The 20,651-nt window shown below is 45.8% G+C and overlaps 1 protein-coding gene across 2 annotated transcripts; it reads right to left on the reverse strand.

The window, feature by feature from the left end:
- Nucleotides 1-844: 844 nt before the first annotated feature.
- Nucleotides 845-19,737, reverse strand: ECRG4 (ECRG4 augurin precursor). 2 transcript variants are annotated; one of them, XM_040584873.1, is made up of 5 exons: nucleotides 19,600-19,737; nucleotides 6,422-6,554; nucleotides 5,656-5,703; nucleotides 3,207-3,364; nucleotides 845-1,241 (listed from the first exon to the last, which is right to left on the reverse strand). In XM_040584873.1, the coding sequence occupies exons 1-5, from the start codon at nucleotides 19,609-19,611 to the stop codon at nucleotides 1,080-1,082; spliced, it is 513 nt and encodes a 170-aa protein (XP_040440807.1). In that variant the 5' UTR covers nucleotides 19,612-19,737; the 3' UTR covers nucleotides 845-1,079. The 2 variants fall into 2 exon arrangements, with proteins under 2 accessions (XP_040440807.1, XP_040440808.1); XM_040584874.1 differs by lacking the exon at nucleotides 19,600-19,737 and having other exon boundaries at nucleotides 6,422-6,839.
- Between the last annotated feature and the right edge of the window lie 914 nt (nucleotides 19,738-20,651).

The following is a 20,651-nucleotide window of genomic DNA, read 5'->3' on the forward strand; positions in this document are numbered from 1 at the left end:
GCTGATGTTGCTGTGGTAGAAAAGTTGGTTGCATTTCAAGGTTCCTAACACACACAACCCCACCAACCAACCCCCTGTTAATCCACTACACTTCATTAACAAATGCCCAATCTCTGGCATATTTTGGTGCTCAGCCTAATGTGTATAAATTCCAGTTTGAATTGGGGATAGAGGGAACTGGAGACTGTGTTGGATGCTATCTGACGCTAACTTCATTTCAAATAGCTTAGTTTATTATTTTATTCCCTGTTTTGAGCTGGACTGAAAGCTTGCAGCTAAGTAGAACAGACATAAAGGGGAGTATTCATCAGAGATAACCTTCGGGTTATCGTGCCTGGAAGGGGTTGGGGCCACACACATTAGGTGATCTGCATCTCAGCAGTCACTCCTGATGTCAGGTTCCTGCACTGAGCACTTTCCCTGGAGAATCCTTTCCTTTCACAGGCTCTGCAGGTAGGCGAGCTCCTCTGCACTGAATTCGGCTTTTATGAACATCTGCATCCTTGCCCCAACAGAACTCTAGGATTGCTGTGTCACGCAAGTTTGGAGGGCTGTGCACAGTAGGTCTAGAAATGGCAGAGGAGGCAATAAGGCAGCGCTTCAATTGAGATGAATGTGTTTTGGGGTTTTTCTTTTTCTCCAAGAATAATTGGATTTATTTGTTGACACAAATCTGAACAAGCAGGCACATCTGAAATGTATTGGCTTACATTATGTATTCTATATACTTAACTAGATGACATAATGTAACTTTGCAACTGATTGTAAGATGCAAATGCAAAAGCCATTTAAAAATTAATCTTTAGTAATACAGTTGGAATGAAACCTGTTACAAACTACTAAGTAATGGCAACCTGTTTATTTTATCAAAAAAGCTTTATTTCTAGAACACTTTATATGTAGTGTACTACTAAGTAGTGATAATTAAAAAAAAAATGTGGCCTCTTTGAAGACTGGCAGTTCCTTTACTCTTGGTATTTTACATGAATAGAAGGAAAGTAGGGTCATTCTGACTGAGGGAGGACTCGGCCTCGCCCAGCGCAGCCCTATAGGCACCAGCTATAGTATGGTACATGGCACTAGTAATCATCATAGTTGACAGCTGCTCCGTGCCTGAAGGTGTGTGGATTTCGCGGGCCAATTGGTGAATCTTCATCGTAGTGGTGTTGGTAGTATCCACCATAGTATTCATTACGAGCACGCCCTAAGCTCGTCCAGTAGGACATGTCATCTTCAAATTTCTGCCAAAAAAAAAGAAAATACTTGCTTTCCAAGCCTGAAACTTTTCAACCAAGAGAGTGAAACAGAAGTGGTGCAGGAGGGTCCTTTTGTCTCTTTCAGAAATTCAGATTCTTTGCATATTTGTCAAAACAAAGTCTGTAGATCTAAGGGGGTTTGCAACTTGTACCTTCCTTTTCTACGGGATTATCATGGTCCGGAGTGCAGGAATTGCCCTGCCCAGCCCCACCTGGGACCCACCCCTGCACGCTCTGCCCGCTGCAAAGTGCTCAAACTGACCGCGCCTGCAACTGAAACATGCGCTGAGCACCTCTAATATTCCCATTATCTCTGCAGTGATGGACTATAAAAACGTTTCAATGTTTTGCATTAAAAATCTAAAGGAATGTCTCTCCATTGCCACATGCCTCTAGTCACAGTGTCCCTGACTGTAAAGCAGGTGCAGCAGAGCTCTGCTTTATGCCTGTGATTTTCCACTCCCGTCATGCATGGGTGAAAATGAAGGTACAGTACAGCCTTCTAGCTATGGAAATGCAATAAGCACTTCAATTCTGCTCCCAACAGCAGAGGAAAAACAGTGTGCAAGGATATCAAATACTTGCCAAGCCAAAGCCTTTCCATCTGAATGACTCTTTGGAAATATTTTTGGCTGAGATTTGAAAAAAAAGTTTTGCAAAATACATAATGGGCAAGTATGGCCCAAGCCCTTTGCTGGAACAAACAGTTATTTCATTGTTAAAACTGTGTTTTAATACTCAGGAAAACCTACTAAGTGGATTCATTGTATTTCACAACAGGCCTCATTTCAGTTTTTGAAATGGACACAGGAACTCGGAGGAGAATTCATCTTATCTGCATGGCTTGTCCTTATTACTTATTCCTTGGTATTTGCCCCCAGTCTTCAATTTCTGGTGCATAAAACCACTTTTCCTATTTTCCTGTTCCTACTGGGGGAGGGGGTATAGCCATGCTGTTAAAAAGTCATTTTTAGCTGCGTAATGTCCAGGAAGATACCAAAAAAAAATGTATTCTTCATTATTTCAGTCCAAGCAAGGGATTATTTTTCTAATTGTTCCAGCTTAGAAAATAAGTGCATTCATCTTCTGAGCAATCCACATAGCATGAAGGTCCAAAATGTACTCCAGCTTGCCTGTGCCAATGCAATCTCATTAAACGCATTCATGCAGCTGACAGAAGCCAAGAATTCAACATCTATAACTATTTTTACCTCTTATTAATGTAGAAATTATTCTACATGTGGGACTGCAACTAAATGCACATTTTTTTGCCCTATTTCAGCATCTGTTTAGTAGAGCTTTGTGCAGATCTGAGATCTCCCGATTCCATTCCAGTGTTTTTACAAATTAACTGTTTTTAAAAAATGTATCCTTCTCATTTCAAGAGAGGTTGGCTGCACGTTATCAAATGGTTTTCCTTTCACATTTAGAGTCAAGGCACAGCTGCTGGTGCTCGTGATGGTCAGGAGCTGCCCACACCATTGAGGCACACGCATGCATGAGGTACATAATGTTAGTGCAATTTCATTGAAGAATGCCGATCATGACCGGCTTGGTGTGGATTTCTTGGCATATTTAAAAGCAAATTGATTAGGTTGAGGCCGCCAAATGAATATCCTGAAACACGATTGATTGGTTTGGGTCTGGCCACCTGTTTCTCAAAGCAAACTTTATTTAAACATCCATTTGCAATTTATTAAACTTAAGTTTGGTAGCAGGCAAGAACTCCATGCAGGTTTTTAATGTCATTTTTTTCTATTACAAAAATAATGCAGAAATCTCTAACAGATAACAAAGCTTATATTTCTGTGCAACATTTGCTACTTTAAAAAAAAAGACATTGGAGTATCTATGAACAGCAGGGCAGCCTCTCCCTGGCTGCCCCCATGGCTGTGCATCCACGCTCGCAGCCGCTCACTCTGAAGCCCTACCAACCCTTGAAATACTCACCGCCTCATCAAATCCCAGGTAGAGGAACTGCTGGTACCACTGCTGTACGTCAGGCTGGCTTCTGTCCCACAGCTGACGCCTCTGGCGTCTCAGGCTGCTTAGGAACTCCTTGGCCGCTGTTTCTTTCACCGACACTTCAGGCTTTGTGTCAGCAGGGGCTGAAATTAATTCCCCCCCAAAAGGCATGCCAGGAAATTTTTAGTCAGCCCGAAGCGTACTGCTTGCAGCAAGTAAGAAAATGTTTCTCGCATCATGCCATCACCTTTGTGCTTGGCAGTGCGATGCGTGTAATAGCAGTAACAGTAATAAACCTGGGAATCATAGAGGTAATAGGATTGCTTATCTACTCTCACTCGCTTGGATTTTCAAAAAGCTGTTCTGAGCTCGAAGACAGAAGCTAAGTGAGGAATTTAAATAAATAAACCCAAAGAGCATATACACAATGTTTTTGTGCTTTGAGGAGAGAACAGGAAGCTGGCCTCTGTGTGCTGCTGTTGCAGAAATGGGAATGAAGATGAGAGGTAACGTTAAAAAGCCTGAAGAAGCTGGAGAAACACTGCCAACTTATTAGGGTGGAGACACACATAAAAAGATTTTTCAATCTGTTGTGTAAAAACGTGGCTTTTAAATAATGACTGCCACTAAATGCCCTGTATGCCTGAAAATAAAAGCCCATCGGGCTTTCATAGCACACTGTTCAGTGGCTGCATTGGAATGCCCTCAGCCTGCCAGACCCAGACGTGCCATCTGGCTTGCCCCATGCCCAATTAGGAGGCAGGCAGTTTGCTGTGGCTGCTAGAGCAGCCACAAAAATTTACATACCTCCGAAAGGTATGGATGTGAGGACTAGCTAGCCCCCTGCCACAGGTGGGAATGATAAAACGTGATGTTTGGTCTTCACAAGACCAAACAAGAAGCATGTGTAGGAGTAGGAGGAATGTTCTTGGCTTCAGAGGGTTCATTGCAATGAGGAACAGGCCAGGAACATGGATGTGGGTCAGGATTTTCAGAGGATGTGAGGGAAGAGGCTGGGACTGATGGGGAAGTCAGGTAGAGATGTGAAAACCATTGAAGTAGGAGCCAGGCGGACTCACAGCGGGAGACAAAGGACTGCAGTGGGAAGGAGGTTTGAGGTAGAAGTGATAGATGTGTTGTCGTAGGAAGAGTGGGAAACAGCAGGCTGCCCTGCAGTGATGAGCTGGAAACTGGTAACTCACTGTGCGCTTGAGCTAGGTGTTTTTACTGGGGAGGGGGACAGCTGAACAAATGTCATGTGAATGAGCCTTGTGCAAGGGGCGCTGCCAGCAAGGGAGCCAGTGCTGTGTGCTTAGCCTGCTCGCTTTAGCGCACAACTGGAAAAGGGGAGTGGGGCTTGGATTAAGGGGCTGTATGTTGCCTCTATCATCAATTCAAGGCTTTGCAGTTCTTCCTGGTCTAGGTCATGTTGTCTGTGTGCTCCAAAAACCTCTCTCCTTGGGTGGGAGGTGCATCTCACCAGGGGACTTGAACAAACAAGTGGACTGCTGCTGAGGCACAGGGAGGGTTGCTGTTGCAAGTGGTCACTCCTGCCTGCGTGCAAGGTGGAATGGTGAGGTGAGGAACCCACACGTGTGGAAAGCAGCTGTGGATGGGACACATACTTTAGGGCTGGCAAGAGGTAATGAGTGATGCTGGCTAAAAACCAGTGAGAAGTCAGGCAGGCTTGCGTAAAGTGGGAGTCCCTCACAGAGGGTGTAAATCCTCTGCCTCAACCATAGAACAGGCTGAGGGGAGGCAACCAAAACTTCTGGGGTGTTTCATCCTGCCCCCACATCTGCTGCTGTGCTGCTTGTCCCTAGCCAGCTTCATTTCTACCCCCTTCCCTCAACCAGCAAGCTGTTTGGTGCATCTGCCCACTGGGCCCTTGGCCATCATCTCTCCCGTGCAGAAAGCAGTCTTCCAAGAAGGAAGCACACATGGGGCCAAGGAACAAAGGGAACAAGTCAAGGCATTGCAGACAAGCCTGGTTTGCACATTTTCTTCTCTGCACCTGAGCCAGCAGTATTTCCATGCATTATAATTCTGTGGAAAAACTTGTGACTTCACAGAATAAACCAGATACACGCCACGTCTGCCACGCATACGCTGGAGAAGGTAGGCACTATACACGGTGCAGAGCAAAACGCAGGCGTACTGCCTGAGGCTGGGAACGCTGGTTTTCAGAGCGGGCTGTGATAAGCAGAGCCTCCAGCTTGCCAGTACCAAATCCCAAATGGACATGCAGGTGCAGACTTCGTATGCGCAGGGGGGGTTGGCACGATACGTAGCGAGAGGGGCTGTGTGCTACCAGCTTTCAAACGGGTGCTGGTACGCGGCTCCTCTGACTGCCCTCTTAGAGCTGGCAGCTTGGACTGATAGCAATTGGCACAAAGGGAAAATGAGGGAAAGTACTTTGCTGCCTTTTACTTACCTTCTCGTTTCTGAAGCATCAGTTTAAGCTTATTTTCCCTCGGAACATCTGGATAAGTGAAAATAAAACGTGCATTTACTAAGAAGGTAATAACAACAACAAAGAAAGATCATATCTCAAAAAAATGCTGAAAGTATTTTTGTCATAGCTCCAGCCCAACAGGCAAAACTCTGCAGCAAGTTTCTCCCAGTGCCTGCCTTTGCTCCCGTCCCCACGCTCGAGCACAACATAGGCTCCGCAGGGAAGCTTCTGACACTGGCATCTTCTCCCCAGCTCTTCTCGGCAAGGCAACCCTGATACTGGCTGTCTTCTCCAACTAAATTATTGTATTTTTCAGCAGAAGACTGCGGCTGGTGCCCGTAGCATGACACAGTGCCCAAGGTGACATAGTAACCCCGGAAAACCCCGGTCACAGAGCGAGAGGCACGCTACAACCGGGCTACCTCCGCGCCGTGCCTCGCAGCCCATCTCATCCCACAGCACATCGGCGCTGCCGTCCTGCCGAAACCCTTTCCCAGAAGGATCCAAGGATTTAGCCAACGGCCGGGCAGTGCAACAGGAGACCTGCAAGCGCTCGGCTGCTCCGAAATGCTTTATTCACTCGAAAACAAGGTTTTAAAAAAAAAGATGCTCAACTTGCACAAGCCTTGGCGTGTCGGGGAGCGCTCACCCAGGCTGCTTCCCGCCCCCCAGGGCGTTTTCCCTCCCCGCATCCCGCATCCCGCATCCATCCCGCATCCCGGCCCGGGCGCGGGCGCTCACTCACCAGGGGCCGCGCCGAGCAGCGGGAGGAGGAGGAGGAGGAGGAGGAAGGCGGCCCCGGGCAGGGCCCCGCGGGAGCACGGCGGCGGCATGGCGGCGGGGGGCGGCGGGCGGCGCGGCGTGGCGAGGCGACCCACCTGGGCGGGAGGAGACGGAGGGGATGGAGGTGGGGATGGAGATGGAGCCGGAGCCGGAGCCGGAGCAGGAGCCGGAGCGGAGGGACAGGGCGCGCCCGCCCGCCCCACGCCGCGCCCCGGCCCGCCCGGCCCGACGCCACGGGGAGGGGCGCGGGGGCACCCGGCAGCGGGAGGGCGAGGACACCGGCGGCCGTGGGCTTCCGCGGCGTTGTGCCCATTGTGCTTGAACGTGGAGTGCGGTGCGTCCCGCTGGGACGGGGCATCCCCCCTTTCTTTTGGCGTGGCACCGTCTGCCCGCTCCCAGCAGCGCGGGTTTTTTTGCTTTTTTTTTTCCTTCTTTTTGTGGTTACACACGATCCAGTGCAACTGGTAAAGAACTTTCAGCAATTCATGGAGGCTTTTCTTACAGAGGAATAATAATAATAAAAAAAAAATAGTAGCAGCATGTCTTTTAACATTTCTCTATATAAAGCAAATTTGCCAGTCACCTGTAAAAGCAGATGGAAATCGTCTTCGTAGGAAAATGAATCTTTCAGCCAAAGGGGACTTAGCTCAGGGGCTCTTTTCCTCTCCCTTCCTCCCACCCCCCAAGTCCATGGAAAAACACAATGCATTTTAGTTGATCAGCTTTAAAAAATTACTTGGATTTCTCTTTCTACATATAGACAGGTTTAGCTTACAGTAACACCTCAGAGACCGAAAGCCAAGCTCACAAATGCAAAGTCCTTGCACAGCAGGATCATAACTGCAATGGTGCCTAAACTTACTCTGCCTTTTCCTAAATCAGAGTTAAGCTTCCCTCAGCGAATTCAGCTTCTCTCAGATCCTTCCCCTGCAAATGCTGGAAACATCCCAGATGAAGTTCTAGCAAAATCCTTGCCTGGCCTCGGACACAAACCTCTATCTTCCCTCACAGCAGAGACCCACAACGCTCAGGAGAGTTACGGGTGTTTCACCTCCTGCTGAAATTGTGCCAGGGTACGGCAGGGAGCGTGGGGGGATTTAGGGGGAGGCGAGGGGGAGCCCAGCTCTCTCTGTAACCTACTTGTGAGAAATCTGGCAAGCGCAGAGGCCTTGGCTCCCTGATCCAAGGATTGTTTCCAGATTCGTTGCAGATGAATATATACACACACACACTGTATATACTGTATATATTGTAATTGTATATAAATACGTATATTGGATACGTATGTGTGCATATACATACATGCACGTGTATGGTGAGGGAGCTGTGCAGTGGTGTGGCAACTCCCTGCGATGACATGTGGAGCCCATCAGTGCTGTTTCAGGCACAGCTAATTTTGGGAGTGTGACAAGACCCTGTGTCTGGCTTTACCATTTGCTGCAAAACACAGAAGCAGCACCAGCACGGGCTGGTCCATCAGTGGTTCCCCAGCCCCAGCCTAAATGTTGCTCCAGGCAACCACTCCTGATTGCTCCATGCATCTTTCCCCTTGTGAAAAAAGTACTTCGAGCTGCACCCAAAGTCTTTCCTCTGCCTCCCTCCATCCCCCAGTGTTAGCTCAGGCCTCTCTCTGGTCGTCCCAGTTAAATCAGCATCACCAACAGCTTGTAAAAGGAATGTAGTCGCTCCAGCCAAAATGCCCCTTGCTTTCCACAGGAGCCACGGCTTTGGGAGGGGGGGCAGAGTGGGAGGGAGCAGCGCCTTCCACACCCCTGTGGTGGAAGCATTCCCATAGGAGTCTGAAGTCCCAGCTCAACCCCCACGCAGCTGGGAACCAAACTTAGTTTGTCTGGTTTTCTGTCACTGCTTTTGAGTGGTTTGTCCCTACAGCACCATGCTTCAAGCGTCAGCAAACTTCACACTGTGTCTTGGAGCAAACACCCCTTCTGAATCAACGCGCTCTTTCATCAGCTTAACGTTGACAGCCTTTTTACTAAAACCACCTGAGGTTTTTGGATAGTTAGTTGCAGAATATAGCTAGGAGGGACAGAAGTGAAGGCTACATGAAACAGCCATGATAATTTATAAAACCAGGGCAATAACTCGTGAATATTTATAGTCTACTGCTATATTGGTAATGGCAAGGGGTGTTTTGTTCAGCTGGTCAGTTTGTAGTGAGCCTTGCATGGAAATGGAGCTCTGCAGAACTTCAGGTACTTGGTGCCTCTGGGAATATAAAGCACAAACCCTCCTCCGGATACCAAATATACCACTATGACTCAGGAAAGTGCTGAGATAAAATGCTACCTGGTGAAACCCAGAGAATGGATTGACTCAAGTACAAGGTTATTGTTGAAAATCATTGCTCTAGTGGTGGAAGAAGCAGATGACAGAAGAATATAATGCTCAGGGTTAAACTGAGTGCAGTATCTTCCCTGAAGAGGTCACCTTCCCAGTTCAGGGGACAGAAGATTCTGACAAAAAGTAAAGAAGTTGTGTAAAAATATAACACCACTTCTTTTCAAAGGCAGTGGTAAATGGTGACTGGTGTTTTTTCCAGTAGCAATCTTTATTTCTGTTCCAGGTTGCTTTAAGTACTAAGGCGGTGTTGCCCTGGTGTTGTAGTAAGACACATTTTTTTCTGCTGAGCTTGCGACTGCTGCATCATTATTAGAAGTATTTACCTTCAAGTGAGCATCTATGTTTACTGACACACCTGCAGTACCCCTTTCTGTTATTTGCCATGTAAAACTACAGCTGCTGTGCATGCGACCTGGAGACTGCAATGTTTTCCTCTGATCTCTCAATCAGCAGTGACGTTGCTCTCTTTAAAACACCCCTTTCTTCAGCATGGGGGAGTTTAAGGCTTGTCTTAGGGCTTAGTTTGCCTCCACTGGATGCCAAGGTTGGGAGCTGTCTGCTGGCGTGGCTGTGCATCATCCCCAAGTGCTCTAGGTAAGCAAGCCTGTGCTAATGACATCATTCAGGTAAATGTCTTTCATCACCATTGGTGACAACAGTAGACTCTTGGAGTTGAAGCTTTGTTGAAAGATGTTAATTAATGTCATCGGCAGGACTGTTCCCCAGCACGGTGTAAAACTCCATCAAGCCCCCTAGCATAATAGGGACCACTAACCGGAGGGATGCTCACAGCAGGATAGTGGGATGGAGCTGGCAGGTTTTGTCACTTCCTCAGCATGGAGCTGGACTATGGACTATGATCTCGCAAGCCTGAGGCAGAAATTTGGGAGCGATCCAACAGAAAGCCACTCTGAGCCTGACCTTGAGAAACAACGGGCAGAAGCCAGGCAAAGAGCTCACTGGAGCCAGAGAAATCCCAATTGCTGAGCCTACTGCCGGCCAGTGCTGTCTTTGGAGCCTGCAGCTCTGCAGTTTGCGGCACGTTTGGTGACCACTCGGGCAACCCCGTTTCACCTGTGTGATCTCTGAGTTTACACCTAGTGGTTTTAAGCCTAGCGGCTTCTACAAATGCCTAAAGTGGTGTGGGCATGCATGGCTGTTTAACTGATCTGACCTAAACGGGGGGAGAGGGGGAGGGGAATCTGCCTCCAAGCATCACTGAATTTTCGAGTGTTTGCATTTTTTTATTATTATTGCACATTTTGCATAAAATTTATTACAGAGAGAATCCTGAATAGCAAAGAGACACTTCTGCTTTTGCATCTCACCACAGTAGCTGTTGAGATAACTCTGTTGCATTCATTAAAATGTAAGAGATAGTATCAGTAATGGCCATTCAAAGATATTCAGCAGTTCAAAGCACAAAAAATTGTACTGAAAAGATTTATCTTGCTTTCTTTCCTTCTTCCTTTATTAGGTCTCATGTTTTCAGGCCTTTCAACACAATAATGTTCTTAAATACGATGTAGATTAAATGAGTATATAATCACAGGACTCCCAAAGCTGGATTCCCAATGAAAAAAAACCCACCACATATAATGAGACATGATAAACTAGTGAGACCTGGCATCAGCATAACTTGGTAGGCAAACAGATAAGTTGGAAAGTGGCCAGGGACTGCAGGAGATGACCCTTCATCTTTTGCAAAGAAGAACCATGAAGTTTTTAATGATCCGCTAAAATGACACACTTGATCAAGAATATGGCAGCGTTGAACAGTGCTCCCAACACTCAGGAAATTATTATTTTCTGCTAATGAGGTTTTTACAAAACTTCCCGGCTATATTGGCCCGGTCACTTGCCTTAGGACAGAGGCATTTGGCACTCCAGATTGTTTTCTGCAGCCTGTTCCAAGAAAACCGCAGGAGTCATGTTTTCATTCCAAACAGAAGGAAGAACATTTAAGTCATCAGTCAGTTCTTTCCAAAACATTTTGAGTTCCATACTTCTTCTTTCACTGCTCCAGGGTCCTCCTGATAATGGTAGGACTATCCCCAAGTCCCAGGACAAACACCTTTGCTTTAGGGAAAGTTTATTTGTTGCTGGCTATGAGTCTCGTTGGCCCTGACACATGGTTTGAGACACCTTTCATCCATTGCATCTCAACTGGGTGCACCATTACTTTGGTCCATGTTATTAAGAATTATTAGTGTTTATATTTTCCATAGAAAATAGCTTAAAAGACAGTCTTTCTTTTTTCTCCTTGTGCTTGGTCACTGCTGATACTTTTTGCAGCTTCTGGCTGACGCTGTCAGACAAGAAATGGTGTCTGTTACTCTGTCCGTCTCCCTCCCCTCACTCACTGAGGGTACTTCGCTGCCCTCACTACAGAATTAACCTTATGGCTCTTGTGATAAGAGAGTGAGGAGCAGATTAGTTCGGCAATGTTATCTGATCACAGCTGCTACCTTTCCGCAGAGCTATTGATTCATTTATCAAAATCATTCTCTCTCTAAGAAATCCTTCTCCTTTTTCTTTTCCACCGCCTCCAGTATATTTTTAGGATAAACCTGGAAGTATATACCAAGACTGCAAGTCAGATCTAACAGGAAAAGAGATGGAGAAGGACTGTAGTGCATTACGTGTCTTTTTACCACAGCCTGATTTCATTCAAATCACATTCTTTTACTGCTGTCTCTTGGGACTCTTCTTTCCATGCTTCAAAACATTTTTAATGAACTCTTATTTCTGACCTATTTTTGTGGTTTTTTTACTCTCTTATTTTAGCATTCACATCCAGAATGCATGTACACCCTTAAAAAAAACCCACAAACACATAAAAACCACAACAAAAACCCCACCCAACAAACAGGCTGCAACTATTCATAGGTATGATATCATAGTAAATGCAAAGTCCCAAAAAATTAAATTTAGTGATTTGGGTTTAGCATCCCTCTTCTACACATTAATGCTGTCTTAATGGTTCGTACACGTTTCTGTTCTTTCTCCAAAACTCTGGGCTTACACATGAGGTGGATGTTATTCATACAATAAAAAAAGCTATCTGACCTTGTGCTACATTGTGTCATCAGTGACCATGTGCTGTTTGCAGTGATCAAGCCCTTCCCTGAAGAGTGTCCCATACAGCTGCCAGCTGCCCTGTCACAGCTGCCATGTTTTCCCCATCTTCTCAGGCCCCCAACTAAATCCTCATCACAAAAGTACTATTTCCTGCCTTGTGCTTCACCAGAAAGCCAGTGTGGGGATGCAGCACCATCACAACAGCAACTGAAAAACCAGGGGAAGCTGCAAGGAGTTTCTTGCAAGCCCAGCCACCTTCAAACACTTGGGTACCTTCATCCTGGCTAGAGCAATATGCCTGCCTGCACCACCTGCAGCCCTAAAACCCTTTGCAGAACAGCTCACATGAGTCTCTTCCTTTGTAAAGAGCGTCACCAGAGGAGCCAGCCTTTCCAATGCACAGTTCAGTACCTTATGATGAATCCAGCACAAACTGGAGGATGGCTGGAAACCAGATTGTGCTTCCCGAGGCAGCTGCCTTACCCTTAAGAGCTTAAGTCAACGTGGTGACTTGCTACCATGAAGATGGGGAAGTCTCTCTGCCCCCTGCTCCCTCATCCTTCCCTCTTACCAGCACTGGCTCTAGGACTTTTTGGAGCCAATTCAGTTTGTTACAAAGGCAGAGCCAGTTTACTTTTGCTGTGTTAGTTGTCTTCAGGACTAGTGAGGTGTGTGATGGCTCAGGTAGGTGGTTTGCAAGAGCTGTGTGGTTTGCAAGGAAGAAGGCTGTGGGAGAGTATGGCCAGAAGTGGGAATGGGGTAAAATGGGTGAAACAGAACTTCTTCTTGTTCTTGCTGGAGGAGGCTATTACATCTACCACACCCTGAGGAATAGCCGGGGGTTGGGCCCACTTGGTGCTCAGTAAGCACTGTCCCCAGAGCAGGTCAGTACAGAGACAGGAGTGAACTGAATCCACACTGAACCCCTTGCAGCACTGCAGTTGGGTCGCTTCCTCCTCCTGTCTTGTGTTTGAGGCTTTAGCAATGTCTAAAGCTGGTCCCTGCAGGCCAAATCGGTGTCTTCATGATCCCTTAGTGCCTGTTGCACTTGGGCATGCTCCAGAGTGGATTTCTGCCTGTGCAGCAAAGTTTACGAGCAGAAAAGTTTGCTTGCTGAAGAGCAAAGGGCTTGATACAGGGACGGGTTAGCTCTGCCTAAGGTTTCGTTCCCTGTGCCTCGGTCCCCTCAGCCCCAGCAGCAGCATAACTGTTGCTGGGGTGGCAGGGCAAGCCCCACGCACCGCCACTGCAACCTCACCAGCGTGTATGTAAGCCTCAGAGACCTGCAGGGACACAATGCAAGCCTATCTAGCATGTGCTATTTTTTAAAATTTGAAATAGGACAAAGTGGTTGCATTTTTTCACAGGGATAGAAATGGGATGCACCCCAGACAGCTGCTGCCACGCCTTGTGCAGTTTGAAGACCCTGCTTTAAAGCACGGGAGCTGGAGCACTGCTTGAAGCCTGCCAGGCATTTTTAGCGTGAACAAAACAACCTGCTTTCCCTGACCTGCCTTCTCAGGCAGGTAGGAATCACACGGGCTGAACCTTTCAGCAGCACCGCCAGCCTGCCTGAGGCAGGCCCCCAGCACACAAAATGTCTGCCCAAGCGGTCAAAACACAGCAAAGTCATCCGCAGCGGAGAGCGGGCGATTGCTCTCTCCGCGGGTGGAACACCAGCCTTTGGGAGCCTTAATAAGAGGCAGAGCATCCCAGCTTGGAGCATGACTCTCAGGTTATCAGAGCAGAAACCTCCCTTGTCTTCCTGATGTTATCACGTGTGACCTTACACCTCTCTTGATCTGCTTCGTGGCTGCTCCCGCCGGCTCTGCATTATATCTGTGCTTTGCAGTTTCACCAGTGCCCTACCTAAGCCCTGCCTGCGAACAAGCCCGTGCCTCTGTTCATCCAACGCTGGATTACCTTGCTGATTTACAGTTCCGTTTGTTTCCAGGAGAATGCACTTTCTGTAGTCTCTCCGTGCTGCTGCTGAGTAAAAAAGATCGTGGCATCTTTAATATTCCTGCATGAAGCCCTGCTGCACCCAGCTGTCCTTGGATGCCAGCGACTGCACAGTGAGGGTATGGAAATTGGAGGGGAGATTTTTTTACCTGTTGTGATCATTTAGGCATCTGTCCTGCAAGTATTCATGCACACAAGTATTTTTAATCATAGGAGCCCTATGGAATCCCATAGAGATTAAATCCTGGTCTGCTGCTGCTATATGCCTGGATCTCACAGAATGCCATCATACAGGAACGTGGCTCCCCTGGAAAGGCAGGCATTTCATCCCTGGCTCTTTGCTCTCCTCGGGTTCAGTGTTCAGTGGAGGAAAATGCTGCTGAGCGCTGTTCCCAAAGGCCGGCACGGGGCCTGACCCAGGTCACCACAGGGCCCGTCAGCTGTCTGTGCTAATAGGGCTGCACAACTGAGCTCGGGCTGGCTCTCCTTCACCCAAGCAAAAGAAACTGCCCACATTTGTTGATGCAGACAGACCTCTGAAGTCCCTGCAAGCTCCTCTAGGCATTGGCGTAAGTGCTTGTATGCCCCAGAGTTCTTGCCACTGGGGATGGCTGTGGCACAGAGGAGCTAATACGCTGCTGTCCGTCTCCAGCACACTGTGTCCTCTCCACCAGAAATGTCCTGGTGGGCAAGACAGCCCTGCTTTGGGCCGGATCACTCTGTTTTGGGCCAGACCAGTTATATACTTTAACCAGAAAGCTAATGTGCTTCAGAAACAGGAATTCTGAGGTTGTAGTTCTTCAAGACGGGGTGAGCAATTTAATCACTTACTTCTACCAAAACCAGCACAAAAGTCTTTCTCCTCTTCCTTCCTCAAAATCTGCCATTACAAACCCTTGTGTTCAACTCTATTTTTTTTTAAAAAAAAAAGACTACTGAAGTGATTTTTGCTTTAAAGAACATTTTCCTTGTTTAACATTTTGTCACACCCTGCACTGCAGGTCTGTAGTACTCTTACTAAGTGAAGGATGGTGACTGCCATCCTATTAGATAAAGTTACCACCTAATGATCACAACGGAAAGATGCTTTCACCTACTAATTACTAGTAATGAGGCAGTGGCTGTAAGTCTAATACATATTAGCTGAACATTAATTATTGTTACCAGGGTAACAGCACAGTGATGTGACACTGATCTCTTTCTCTCCCATGTGTGTCCAGGTCAGTGTTTAGCCATGCAGCAGTGAGTAAACATGCAGACAAGTCTTTGAGAACTTCGTCATAGAATTGTTTAAGTTAGAAAAGACCTTTAAGATCAAGTCCAACCGATAACCCAGGACTGCCTTACAGATATGTGCCTTACAGAAACAGCACAAGCACAGTAATGACTGTATGATCAGTCATTACTGATGAATGTATGTCATGATCAGGAGAGGCCATGCAGTTGTATTAGATGATTAGTTATTTTCACTCAAGTAATAACTAGGTTAAAAACATCTTCTTAAAAATGGTCATTTAAATTTTTATTTTTCACATTGATCAACGCAGATGCAGGGACAGCATGTAACTTGCAATATAACTTTGCTGTTGGTAATCACTTGTTAATCAGAGACAGTAAGATTGTAGAATCATAGAACCATTTAGGCTGGGAAAGACCTTTAAGATCATCAGATCCAACTGCAAACCCAACACTGCCAAGTCCACCACTAAACCTGGTCCCTAAGTGCCACATCTACACGTCTGTTAACCACTCAGGGATGGTGACTCCACCAATTCCCTGGGCAGCAGGGAGGAGATAGGAGCAGATGGGAGACTTGTTGCTTTTTTTTTTCAATGAAGAGAAAACTGGGGGAGCAGAAGTGAGTCATACTTGGAAGCATGCAGTACCTGACATGGGAACACATTTTTCAGAGACTTGGCCTGGCTTGCCGCTAAGCAAATTTTAGGCACCTGGACAAGAAGAATGCTGGTCCTGTTGATTCAAATGCAACACTTGTCCTTGGGTTTAGCAAAGTCAACACTTTCCCCTTGATCATTTTTATCATGGGGTTTGGGTTGGCCGTTTCATGAGAAATAGTGTGAAACACACACACAGACACACACACACACACAAAAAAAAAAAAAAAAAAAAAAAAAAGGACCAGTATAACCAGATCACTAAATCATTACAAAGCCATTAAATATGCCAATGGAAAAACTTTTCCATAGACTAATCTTACATGACTTACTTAAACTGTACTGAAATGTTTAGACCAAGGAAAGAAATACATGGAAAAAAAGAGGAGAAACATACAGCAGAAAGAAAAGAGAAATGCATAGTGAAGAGAAGGCTCTTTATCTGAAAAAAAGGAGCATATGTTGTAAGGTATATATTTTAGTAAAGAAGCCAAAATGCTCCAATCTCTACTACTGTCACCATTCCTATACAGTTCCCATCAAACCTACAGTCTCAATATGTGAAACAATCAATCAGTGTCCCCCAGCCATGGAGAGATCCCATTGCCCAAGGCACAGACTGATTTCCCTGCCAGCGCACAGGCAACTCCAGGCTAGCCTTAAAAAAGAAACAGAGTAAAACAAAGGCTGACAGAATACCTTCATTTTGGTTTCATTACTGACAAATTCCACCTCTTCCTATTTCATCAGAGGTTCCTCTCCCATATTCATCTCTGGTTTCCACTTAAAAATCACTTATTTTCATTTAAAAATGAGCTCTGACACACAGAGAACTAAACTCTTATATGTAAATAAACAATACAAACCAGTAATGTTATTCAAAGATCTAAGCACATTCTCTGCATAGCAATATATTGGAAAATGTATCTGCCTTTTCCCTTTCCAGACTATGTAAGCAGCTTCAGGAATAAATTATCCAAAACGATCTGAGTCTGAGTTTGTGACAAGAACAATTACAGTTATGAAACATGTATATTTTGTTTACTGGTATTTTAATTCTGTGCACGGACAACGCATGTGCAGGTAGCAGAGCAGCCTCCCTTCTGGAGTGCTCATAAGCTAATTGGTGGTGTACTGGGCTCAGAGTCTCTCTTCTGAGGGAAAATATCAGATGGAAGTTAACAAGCGCATGGAAGGTATAAGACATTTTTCTTGGACAACACTGGAACAAGGCTTGTCATGAATTATGTGGATCTTTCTGAATCAAGGGGATATTTTTCTTTCTTGCTAAAAGACAGTCTCTGTCACAAGTACTCTTCTTGAAGCTGAAACATGAGTTTATACAAGGATGTCAGAGGATCTGAATTATGCAGGTGGTCAGCCCAGAGTGATGTCTTCTAGCCTTAAAATCAATACATCTCTCTCGATTGTGAAAGGAAGGAAAAGACAGGTGGTAGCATAGAGTTTGTACATTTACAAATCACCCATGAAATTGATTGCTCTGAATTTGTACAAAAATGTCAGCTGAAGCCAACTTTCTTTCAACCTAAATGTTATCATTTTCCCATCAATTGCATGGCAGTGGCTTCAGGCAATATCTGAAAAAGAACAATGGTTGATGACAGTGCTACAAGGAGCAGAGGGGCTGCAGGTAAGCAGCAGGGCAGGCAAAGAGTGGTAGCATAACAGATTGGAAAGACCAAGGGGTGAGAGTGGGACCTGATTCTGCAAGGCATTGACAAATTACATTTACTCCCAGAAGTTAGACTTGTGCTTGTGCATCCTCCTGCTGAGGATGAAAGCTGTGTGGCAAGTGGTAAGAATATTCTTTGCAAACACAGCCTTCACTAAGCACGGTAAAAAAGATGTGCATTTTCCCATCGCTACATTGAGACCCAACCATCAGACTGGCTGACTGGCATAGGGACAGACTGATATAAGGGTTTATCTTTCCTACAGATGAAAATCCAGGTTTGATCCACACTTTGTTAACTGTTCGGTCCCAAAGACTTCAGTGTCTTTTCTCAGTGATGACACTTGGTGATCAATATTGTCAGGGGCCATTGACACAGCCTTAAAGGCACCCCATCTGTGTCTATCATCAGCGAGCTCCTCATCTCCATATATCCACATTAGCATTCACAGAGAATGAAGCTGTATTAAAAAAAAGATATTGAATATGAGACCTCTAAATAATATCCAAATGGATTTACTACAGAGTGTCAGTGTGTTGCAACATCCAAATGAACATTCGGGAAAGAAGCCCTAGAAAAGATCAGAGCCTGCACAGTTTCTTTCAGACAACCCTTCTGTACATCATTAAGTCTTGCCTATAGTAAGTCAGGCCAAATACAGCATGCAAATAATTCTGTATTTCAGCCTGTGCTAAATAAATGTTTTTCCTTATTGTTTTTTAATGACAGATGTTCCCCTTGAATCTTCATGCACTAGCATAGGTCATTCTACTGTCACCTTAAAATTCTGCATGTGTACATGAATGCAGGTAAATAAACTGTAATGGTAACATGCAGACAAGTTAATAGACCTTTGCATGCCAGATTTTTTTATAACACTGTCTGTCCACCACCGTTCCCTACACTTCTTAAGGGACAATGTTCTTTTACCCTACCCTTATATTAGGAACTTCCCTAAATCAGATAGATTCCTAAAAATGCCCAGAGTGAGACTTATTCAGGAGAGCTCTCCTCTCTGTCAGCCATTTGTTTGACACCAGGAATATAGCCTGGCCTAAAACAAGACCTTGGCAGGTCTTGGAAAGAGTTCAGTTCAAAGAATTTAGAAGTCCATTCTTGGTTTAACCATGTGCCTCCAAACAGCAAACATAAAGCAGGCCGCCTTGCGTCGGGCCCCCCTGCCCAGCCTGCCAGCACAGCATTTTCCTGCACGGCTGTGTTCGTCAAGGATGTGGTGAATTGTCACTTCTGACCATTTTAATCAGTAAAACAGGAGGGATGCTGCGGCTGGGCTGGGACACATGTGCTCTGAGGGCACTGCAGCTGCAACTGCATTACTTTGCATTGCTGGCGAAGTACGCCTTTTGCAGATCTGGCTTAAGTCCTCAGGCTATCTGGACTATGAGCTGGTTAAAACCAGTCTTAGGAGAGGGGCGCAGCCTAGCCTTGACAAACATACTGACTCACGGTCAGATCTGAGGATTAAAAGTATACTGTGGCTGCTGCCTTCTGCTTGCTTTCAGGAATCACAGTGAAGCTGAGCTTCTCGATTGTCAAGCTTGTTTTTGTTAAAAATACTTTCCCTTTATTCCCCAAACATGGCATTCTTAATTGCACCTATAAATTACTTCTTCAGTCCTTTTTCAGCATGAAAGGCAAGTTTTGAAACGGAATCTGGCAAATCTACAAAAGTGCATAAACTGTAATGCATCTGTGTTAACAAGCTGCAGCTTTCATTAAAGTACTGATTTTTAGTTGTTTCCACGTTGGTCAGCTGCAATAAAGAGAAAATTAAGAAACAAACAATAGCATTACCAGAGACTCTGCTAATATCCCTCTCACTTCTGATCACTCACTTCTGATATTTTCAGCCATTTCCTCCACTGTGGAGTGTGCATTCACATCCCTGTGCGTGTACACACACACACACACACACACGTGCACAGATGAACAAAGAGTATCCGTCCAGGAAGGAAAATACCCTGCACGATGCTACAGACCACTGAAGGCTAAAATATTTCTTCACGACACCCCGCAGTTGTTGTCAGGGCAGGAGTAAGGTGCCACAATATTTTTTACTAAAAAACACTGACGTGTTTTTGACATTCCTCCCCTTCCTCCAGCAAATAAATATTTTATCAGTTTACCTTTAAAATCATATGCTTCCTGTCTCCTTCCCAAATGCCTGGCCAGAAGAAATGACCTTTCCTGCCACAGAACAAGTTTCTCTTTATTTCAGCATGTCTTGCGTCCTGCAAGCAGGGCACGAAGCAACCAAGGCTGCGAGTGCTGGAGCCGCAGGACTGCTGGGGATGCTGGGCGTGAAAGGCGCATTTATTCTGCCTCTCCTGAATCCCAGCCCCTCAGCTGCAGGCATCTGCTGAGTGCTTCTTGGACCAAGTGTGGAGAATCACATTTCTGCTTAATCAGGTGGCTGACTGGAGAAAGATGATTGCAAGCAGATGTACCCATGTTCTCATGTGAAAGGAATTTGGGCTTTTGTGTCGGCTGTATGATGAGCGACCAGCCCTGGGCAGTATTTGAGTGCTCTTTAATTTCTTGCAGGTGCTGCGAGCCAGTACACACCGGTGCAGCAGAGCTGGGACCCAATGTGCAGGAGGTACCTGGAGAGATGGTGCAGCCAGGGTCAGCAGGAGGGCCACAGGGAGGAGGTGTGACCAGCAGGCTCAGCTTACTGCAGGAACCCAGGCTCTGTTTTGTAAAGACCCATGTTGCTGTTAAATCCAAGCCACACTCAAACCCTCACAAGGCTGCAACAGCAAAACTATGTTTTACTCTAGGCATACTGTTTTTTACCTCCTGTTACGGATAATCCAGGAGAAATAAACAGGATGGACGTCAGTAATATCAAAATAATGTCTTTGAATCTGTAACTAGTCAGGGACAGGCAATGACCATGACATCTGCGTATTAAATAGCTCCGGGTTTCAGTGGAACATCCCAGTAGCATTGCAAACGGCCCAAGGAAATCACAATCACTTTAAAGAAATGTTTGATGCAGTTACAACTGTATTTTGGAGGCACGTTATATATTTCTAGTGCCATAACAGCTAAGACAAGACACATATCCAGGTGTTCAGTGGAAATGGATGTACCCTTTGTGTCATACCTCAGGATGCCTGACCACATGAGGGTGAATATTCATGGCCATGGTATGAATGTACCTGGACATACAGTG

The sequence above is a fragment of the Falco naumanni genome, chromosome 2 (genome assembly GCF_017639655.2).
Source record: "Falco naumanni isolate bFalNau1 chromosome 2, bFalNau1.pat, whole genome shotgun sequence".
In the NCBI taxonomy this organism is placed as follows: domain Eukaryota; kingdom Metazoa; phylum Chordata; class Aves; order Falconiformes; family Falconidae; genus Falco; species Falco naumanni.